Source organism: Cynocephalus volans, chromosome 8 (genome assembly GCF_027409185.1).
Source record: "Cynocephalus volans isolate mCynVol1 chromosome 8, mCynVol1.pri, whole genome shotgun sequence".
In the NCBI taxonomy this organism is placed as follows: Eukaryota; Metazoa; Chordata; class Mammalia; order Dermoptera; family Cynocephalidae; genus Cynocephalus; species Cynocephalus volans.
Window position 1 is genome coordinate 116,044,796 of NC_084467.1, and position 9,122 is coordinate 116,053,917.

Sequence of the window (9,122 nt, forward strand, 5' to 3'; positions counted from 1 at the left end):
TATTCCACCATTCTGGAAATCTCCCACACTAGAGAAATGAGAAGTTCCAAATTGCTACAGCACCTCTTTGTCTACATGGTCTCAGCATGTATTCTGGTATTCCCATTTACCTAAGGAGTCAGTGTCATGAACACAACCAGAAAACTTCAGAAGAGGCCTAACTGGATGTTCAAAAGGACTTGGAGGCCTACTGAGTGATGGTGTAGCATAAGCGAAGCATTCAAGTTTTAGCTCATTATTTTCTAACATGGTAAGGGGAGGAGGAAGATCCAATGTTAACACCTAAGAAGCTGTTATCCTGATGTGTTGGTGACCAGCACATAGAAACCTAATACATCAACAAATTGATAGAAGAATGATCTCTGACACATATATTGCTGAGTTTGTCTGGTAATTGCAGATGCATCAGGCTACTATGGGTGGATTGTGAGATTGCTGAATGATAAACTTCCTAAACATGTTGCTTTGATGTGAACATGGTACAACATTTACTAGACTATATTAAGGAATTCAATGCATTATCATGTCAAAAATTATCTTTTGCCGCTTTTTTCAAGAAAAGATATATTTAAAATAGAGAATCAGATTTTAATATTTGAGATGTTTTTGTGTTATGAAATACATGTGAATTGTGGCCTTTTTTTTAGTTCCTCAGATGAGATATACTCCCTCTGTTTACTGGGTCTTTGCATGTACAGTATTGTCTTTTCCAGGTTAACTCCTAATCTCCCCTCAGAATTCATGTCTGTCATCACTTTCTGGGAATTATTCCTTGACCTCCCTGTCTTGGTCTATTCCTCTTATCATTTGTTATCTTAGCACTGTGTGAAGCGCTACTTCTAAATGTAGTGCTTATGACAATTGTGTTTACATATTAACTTGTATGACTTTATTAAATTCATGGTAAACTCCACCAGGACAAGGACTATATATCCCCTCCCCACTCTTAATTTGTTCTACTATTGTATTTTCAGTTCTTAATAAAGTTCTTGGTATATAGTATATGCCAATAAATACTCATTTAATGAATGAAACAATGAATAAATGAACACACTTCAAGATACTTGAAGATGGTTGCACAGATAATATTATTATTAAATGTACCTTTAAAATATAATTTGGAGGATATGGACAAATTTGCAGAAACCTATACTTCTCTCTACGGCACACATTCTTGGCAGGTTCCGCATTATAGTCCAAAACACCCCTTTAAAACAACCAATATGTCAGAAACCACACAAATATCTTTAACTAGAGCTTCAATTTCAATACGACCACAGTTAGCTGTGCGTCTTAATTCTATCTATCCCTGCACTGTATCCTCTACCTTTGTAAATAGCGCCGCTTTATCTCTTTCCAGTCACAATACTTTTTTAGATTAATCCTTATTACTTCTCCTTATTACTTCTATTTACCTTTGTTATTTCCATTCCTCTCCATTCTCACTGCTGCTGCCTTTGTTCAGGTCACTAAAGTCACTTGCTCTCTTGGTCTTATCACTCTCTGATATATTTTCCAGTGAATCTCATTAGAATTGAAAGAATTTTCCTAAATGCTGATTTAACTATATCACTCTCATATTTAAGATCCTTCACTTGCTTGAAAAACAAAAGACAATTCTTTTTCAGAATGGCATGCTCAGCCTTTCATAATCAAGGTTTACCAATTTTTGCCATGGCTTCTCTTGTTTTGTACTTAAACTCCAATGCTCACTTCTATCACATAACATATTTCTATACAAGTTCCATATGTTTAAGACTAACTTTCTAATATGTTTTAAAATGTGGGTATATAACAACCACAACTACTTGAAGTTGATACGACAAGCAAACAGAAAGGACATTGTTGGGGGGAGGGGGGGAGGGAGAAGGGAGGGAAGTTTTGGTGATGGGGAGCAATAATCAGCCACAATGTATATCGACAAAATAAAACTTAAAAAAAATAAAATAAAATAAAATGTGGGTATATGTCTTCTCACATGCTATATGAATTTGAAGCTATCTTACTTGTTTCTCTTTTGAAGAACTTTAAAATTTCGTTTCAGCGGTTGGATCCCTGGATTGTTCTCCAGAGTAATAGTAGATTTGACTGGTTTTAAAAAACACACATTTTTTGACACTTTAAGTGTTTTGGAGATGTGAGCTAAATGTTTGTGATCTCTGCCTCCTTGATTTAATCTAGTCTTCCACAGCACTATAAGTTAACTGCTTTTTATGGTTGCATTTTCTATTCTACTCCTGAAACCAATAAGACATGATTTAAAATAAACCTTATCTCTCTTTCTTTTTATGTCCCTTCCCAAATTTGGGTACAATAATATGGATTTAATTTCTCAATTATTAGCTTTTTTTCTCTAATTCTAAACAAATATGTTAAATTTGACAAGTTTATATAATTTTTAATAATTTTATACCAGTCTTTCTTCAGGTCATGTCCACTCATGAAGACTTTCAACAGTGACAGTGGGTTTGACTGGCAGAACTGAGAAAAGGGCATTTTCTTAAGTTATCTGCATGGAATTGCTGCCCCTACTTTACTATAGATTATGGAGATTTGCCTGTGCATTATACACCTACACCCAGGAAGTTTGGTGTCATCTGATAAAGATTTTGAGAAGAGCACAATGAAGAGACAGAGGAAAGACTGAGGGGACAGAGAGAACCAGCAGGGCAAGCGAGTAGAGCAAAAGTAGACTCGGAGGCAAAACTAATGAATAAGTAGAGAAAGACAGGGAAGACCAAGAAGAGAGAGAAAGGGAATCAGGTGACAGACAGAGGGAGGTGAAGACCACAGAGGAATGAGGAGTGGGGGGACTGCTGGCAGGTCACTAGACACCTTTGAGTAACTTTCATCACTTCTTTTCACAGATGAGCACATTGAGAATCCAAGTGTGAACTTGATTTCTCCAAGACCAAAAGCTACTAAATTTCCCAGCCTGACCGCAAAGTGCAGATTTTGTCCTAAGCCAGGACTCCTTCTACAACAGTTGGTGCAGTAGGGGAGGTTGGGAGGAAGTAAACAGCAGGGAGAAAATCTGGAAGCCAGATAGTGGGAAAGTTGGAGGGGAAATGAGAGGTCCTGTGGGAGGCTGTGGTTGAGGGAGGCTGTGAGGCTTAGGGAAGTGGGCAGAGGGAGAGGTTTGTCAGTCTGTGCAGCAAGGAAGTCAGATGAGAGTGCAAGAGGGTTTGGGGAAGGGAGCTGATATCTGAGTGCTGAGGGCGATTGTTCTGCTCAGGCATCCTTCGCCTAACAGAACATCAATGCTACTCCTGCTCCTCCTTCTCTTCGAGGGACTTTGCTGCCATGGGAAAAACACAGCAGGTAAGAAGAGCTCAGGTGGAAAGATGGCTGTGCTGGCATAGGAGGGAGGAGAGGAAGCTCTGGGGAAGACCTGAGGGAAGGAAGCAAAACTCCTGTAGGATGGTCTTGGAGTCTGCATTCCAGGCTAGTGTCAGGCACAGAATTCTTGCCCACAATCTCAGTTTCTGTCTCTGATGTTGGAGAGCGGAAGCTGGCTCGAGGGGAGGGGAAATTGGTGCAGGTAAAACCTGTGTATCTCCATTATTTCTTTCCTCTCAGGCCCTCTACTTCCAGTGGCATCTCTTCTCCCATCCCTTTACACTCTTTCCACTTGTCATTCCCCCTTCTTTCAGTTCCCCAGGATCCAGCACCCCATTATCTAGCAGCAGAAGAGCCCCTTCGCTTCCGTTTGCTCCACATCTCGTCCTTTGCCAACCACAGCTCGTCGCACAACCAGGGATCTGCCTGGCTGGGTGAGCTGCAGACTCATGGCTGGGACACTATATTGGGCACCATCCGCTTTCTGTGGCCTTGGTCTGGGGGAAACTTCAGCAAAGAGGAATTGACGCACCTCCAGGAGCTGTTCCAGTTGTACTTCCATGGTTTTACCCAGGAGGTACAGGCCTATGCCAGTCAATTTCATTTTGAATGTGAGTTCATTTTTCCAAGCTGATAATTTGGTTGAGGGCTCCAACCATCTTCCAAAGGGAAAGATGGTGTGCAGGCTCTGATGATCATCCAACCGTTCTGATCTTATTCCCTGTCTCCTTTTGGCTCCCACTCCTTCCTGTGCTTCACCCTTTACCACCTGATACCATATACACACAAGGGCCTGCATGTACATATTTCTCCATGCCCTTGAATATACCTTTATTTACTGGCTCCTTAGAATGATTGTCTCCTCTAGATCTTCTACTCATCATCCTCAGCCTCAAACTCAGCCTTTCTCAATCAGATTTCTGCCTTCCTTTCCCCTTGGCCTGAGTGTTCTCATGGCCTGGCCTGTACCTAACCACTCCCATGTGAATTTTTCTAGACTAGTCTCCTATCCTACTGACAGCCTTCCCTCTACACCTTCCCCACTAATTATTTCAAAGTACATTTATCATCTTCAAATTTTCTTCCTACAAATTTCCTTCCCCTTTCCCACCTCAATTCTAGTCTCCCATATGATCTCCCAATAAAATTTCCTTCCCTTGAATCACTTTACTCTTTAGGTTGTTTACTTTACCTTCCTGTTATCCTTTCCATGTCTATCCCCAGATCCCTTTGAGCTCCAGATATCAGCTGGTTGTACAACGCGTGCTGGGGATGCCTCAGGAAGCTTCTTAAATGGAGCATATCAAGGATTAGATTTCCTGAGTTTCCAAGGAAGTTCCTGGAAGCCATCTCCAGGAGCAGGGAGTCAGGCCCAGAATGTCTGTAAGGTGCTCAATCGCTACCTGGATATTAAAGAAATAGTGCAGATTCTTCTCTGGCACACCTGCCCTCGATTCCTGGCAGGCCTCATTGAAGCAGGCAAGTCAGAACTGGAACGACAAGGTGAGTCCAGTTCTCTCTCCCCTTTTATTCCTAGTGCTTTAACTCTTGCATTTGAATTTGCCACTTCTCATCATCATTTTGAAACATGTAATGAGATGCTAGAGGGTGAAATGGATGGGTTTAGGATTGCTTTTTAGACAAGAAAGAGAAGTGATTATTCAAACTGCTAAGGCAGCCAAGTTGCTGAGCTCTGGCCTGGTGTGCTCCTGAAATTCCATTTCTCCCCATCTCCTCCTGTCTAGTGAAGCCTGAGGCTTGGGTATCCAAGGGCCCCAGTCCTGGGCCTGGCCGTCTGCAGCTGGTGTGCCATGTCTCAGGATTCCACCCAAAGCCCGTGTGGGTGAAGTGGATGCGGGGTGAGAAGGAGCAGGCGGGCACTCGGCGAGGTGACATCCTGCCCAATGCTGATGGGACGTGGTACCTCCGAGTAACCGTGGATGTGGTGGCTAGGGAGGCAGCTGGCCTGTCATGCCGGGTGAAACACAGCAGTCTAGGAGGCCATGATATAATCATCCACTGGGGTGAGGAGGAACTGGGGCCCAGCTGGGAAATGATGGAAGATAGTCCTGATGTGTTTGAGAGAAGAGCTGGGGATGCTAGGAGCAAGAAGGATAAAACTAGGAGAATCCAAGTAGAGAAGAGTAGAGAATGACAACCATTAACTTTCAAGAAACTGAATGTAGAGAATTAGAGGTACTAAACAGAAAAGAAGGGAGAACCTACTGATTTGGGGGAAGAGAGTTGGGGGGAGATCAGGGACATGAACTCAGGAGAAATTGAAATGAGGGCTCTAGAAAATAAAGACAAAAACTGTAGGAAAGCCGTGCCCCTGTGGAGTGAGAAGCATTACCTGCCATAGGATAGAGAGTACTTTATGGATTGACATCCTTCGTTTACTCCAACCAGATGGATACTCCATCCTCCTGATATTGATCTGCTTGGCTGTAATAGTTACCTTGGTCATGTTGGCTCTCATTGGCTCATTGTTTATAAAGCACAGGTGAGACTTTTCTTGTTCTTTGTTTCTTCAACCTCTTGTCAACTCATTCTCTTTACCTCTATCTTCTTTATTCCTTCTCCCTTTCTCTCTGCTTTCCTGTATTTGAGATTAAGGTCCTTTTCTTTTTCCCACAGCTCAAATTGGAATGTCCTCTCTCCCCGTGTACCCGACCCTGCTTTCCCCAACACTCAGGACCCCAGGAGTCCAGGACATCAGCTCTGCTTAGCACAAGAATCATGGATCAAAAACAGATTCCTGAAGAAGTGGAAAACTATTCTAACTCAACTCTGGTGATGGCAGCTTTACCTTGCACATAAAATTCATGTCTGCTTCTTAAGCATGGTTCATGCCTAATAAACAGAGCATGATTTTGTTAAAGCAGCTTGCTCAGGCGAAGATCCTGATCCCTCTAGAAGCTGCTTTTCCATCTCCCAACAATATCTTTTCTGCTTTGGCCACATATTCATCACTATTGATTCTTCAGACTACATCTCATATGCCTTTTTCTTATTAAAGCTTTCCTGGATCACCTAATTAAAAGCCCATCAGTTCTCGCCAAATTGGACTGTAGCAATAATCAGCTACAATGTATATCGACAAAATAAAATTAAAAAAAAAAAAACAAAACAAAAACAAATTGGACTGATCTTCCTAACTACATTCATCCCTTCTTACTATGAACAGTTATATAAGTTTTGCTCTTCTCTTCTCTTAGTTGAATGAAAGTAGGATTTAGGTGATTGTGTCTGTATTCATGACCAAAAGTTTTGTCCCAATTCAGAGTCAGCTTTATGGGCATGTGGCCTGTCCAGTCACACAGGGCCCCATACTCTGAAGGAACCCATGCTAGGTTTAATGCTCCACTGCTGTCATCTTGAAATTCATAATAAGTTTTGAAAAAGAGACACTGTATTTTCATTTCACTCTGATCCCCCAAATTATATAGCTTGTTCTGCCCGAATGTTATATTTCTCAATAAATCCTGAATGAAATAAATCTATTGTCAAATCAAGTGATGTTGTCTTACTCTTTGACATCTCTGGATCATTTAACTGTGCTCATATTAAAACTCTTTCTCTCTTTTTGTATCTCACCAGAGATGAAGGAGACAGGTAAATGCCTCAGACTTCACAGTGACTGGGGCATTTATGCATCTTTAGGGATACTTAAAAAATAATAACAACATATGAGATGTCTCCTATCAATGTGAGAACAAGGTTGGATTGGCATTTCTACTTTCATGAGATTGTGCGTGTTTATGTGTGTCTTTTAAGATGTGCACAGTAAAGGGAGAAATTCATATTCTGAGCAGTTAGGGAAAGGACATGGGGCTTAAAGACAATTTTGATGGGAGAACGAGGGCTAATTTAATGAAGTAAAGCGTAACTGGATGCCAGTTAAGCTGTGTGTTTACTTTTCTTAGTTATTTTGGCTTATTATTATTATTTATAATTTGTTTTTCCTTTTGTTTTTAAACATGAATTCTTAAATTACCTAATTACTTTAATTGAGATACATTGATTAAATCTATTGGACAGCAGGAAGGCATTTGGGTGCAGAGTTCATGCAGATGTTCTGTAAATTCGTTCCCTTGAATAGGATAATTGAGCAAATTGCATAGATATCTTTGTGGAAGTTATAACTCCATGCACGACACTTTCAAGTTATCGGACAGGGTTCTATGATCACTTCTCTATGCACGATATCAATGTTCTACCTCTGTCTTTAAGTGACACTAACATGTTGGAAACATATCAGTATCTGAAAATCTATGGCCTATCAGGTGTCATTGTTGTCACTGCCATATTCCCCCCACCTCCCAATCTTCCTATAATGGCATTTCCCCATACACTTTCCAAACAATAACTACTACAAGATATAGGTGAGTTCTACATGGTAGTGGTTTCTTCCACCACATGAAGCTGAATACTGAATTGGGAAGCTTGTGTGACTACCATTCTGAGAGATTTTCCACCTACTATATGTCAGGCTATAATGTAGGAACTAGGATACAAATTTGATCAAGACAAATAAAATCCAGGATACCACAGTGCTTCTATTTTGGATGAGAAAGTCAATGGATACATAAAAAATAAATCAGGTAATTTCAACTAAATTAAGTATTCAGAATAAACAGTTACAGAATATTGGAATAAAAGATGGCTAAGGTGAGTGCTCTACTTTACTTAAACTAATCAGCAAAGATCTCTATATGGAGGTAACATAAGCTGAGAAGAAGATTCATATAATCAAGGGACAGAAATAAATCTAGTGTCACAGAAGCAAATATGCAGTGGGTAGAAGACTGGACATGGGGCCAAAGAAGTTAGCTTGAGATAGATCAGGGATCAAAGAATTATTGTGACCAAAACCTAGAGTCCTGGAGAAAATATATTCTAATGGGAATTATCAAAAATATATTTTCACTACACACCACATGCCAGAAATTCCCTAATTGAACCTCTTCATTTCTGGTAGAGTTCACTCCCTGTGGTCTTATATCATGTGGTAGAACCTTGACTTTCTTCATTTATTGCTCAAAACACCCTTAAAATTCCACCATTTTCTCTGAACTCTTATATCCTGCCACCAGATAGGGTGTCTGAATACAGAAGGTGACGGACTCTCCCTTTGCTTCTAGTTACTACCTTTACAATATGGCAAGATCCTATGATACACATATGGATTTAGGGCAGAGCGGGGAGATCTCACAGAATTTTATGAGTCCTCTGTACTATGGATGACAAGTGGAGTTAACCACAAAGTGCAACTTTGGGTTTTTCTTTAGCTGTGCTTTGGTGATCTCCATGGAATATCTTAGGGAAGGATAACTCCTGTCTACAGTAATTTTCAGAAAACTCCAGGTTCCTGAGCTAAATACCTTAATGCATTCTGATTCCAAGTTCTGACAAAGTGCTATAGTTGAGAAGTGGGCATATATTCATGTGAGGCACAAGGTATACCTCCTGGAGGAGATGAATCTGGGCTGCTTACACATATGTTTCTTTTCCCCAAGAGTTGGCATAGAAGAGCTCAAAAATAGCCTGAGGACATATGATTTTATGTTGTAAGAAATAGTAGCTCAAAAAGATTTGGGGAAGTTGTAAGTATTGGTCTATGGTATTGCTTGAAAAGCTCTGTGCCATCCCTGTAGTGTGGACCTTTGGGCTGAGTAATTCTATCAGAACTCCTATGTGAGAATCTGGTACTTAAGTGTTAACCATAACAATCTGGCTGGAACCCTGGAACACGGGATTCATTGTTCTAGAGGGCTGCAGTG

The 9,122-nt window shown here is 40.7% G+C and overlaps 1 protein-coding gene across 2 annotated transcripts; it reads left to right on the forward strand.

Moving 5' to 3' along the window:
* The first annotated feature begins 3,260 nt into the window (after positions 1–3,260).
* LOC134383700 (T-cell surface glycoprotein CD1e, membrane-associated-like) lies at positions 3,261–6,136 on the forward strand. Of its 2 annotated transcripts, none has more exons than XM_063105011.1 (6): positions 3,261–3,321; positions 3,654–3,950; positions 4,564–4,842; positions 5,085–5,363; positions 5,749–5,842; positions 5,977–6,136. In XM_063105011.1, the coding sequence occupies exons 1-6, from the start codon at positions 3,261–3,263 to the stop codon at positions 6,134–6,136; spliced, it is 1,170 nt and encodes a 389-aa protein (XP_062961081.1). The 2 variants fall into 2 exon arrangements, with proteins under 2 accessions (XP_062961081.1, XP_062961082.1); XM_063105012.1 differs by having other exon boundaries at positions 3,669–3,950.
* Positions 6,137–9,122: the final 2,986 nt, after the last annotated feature.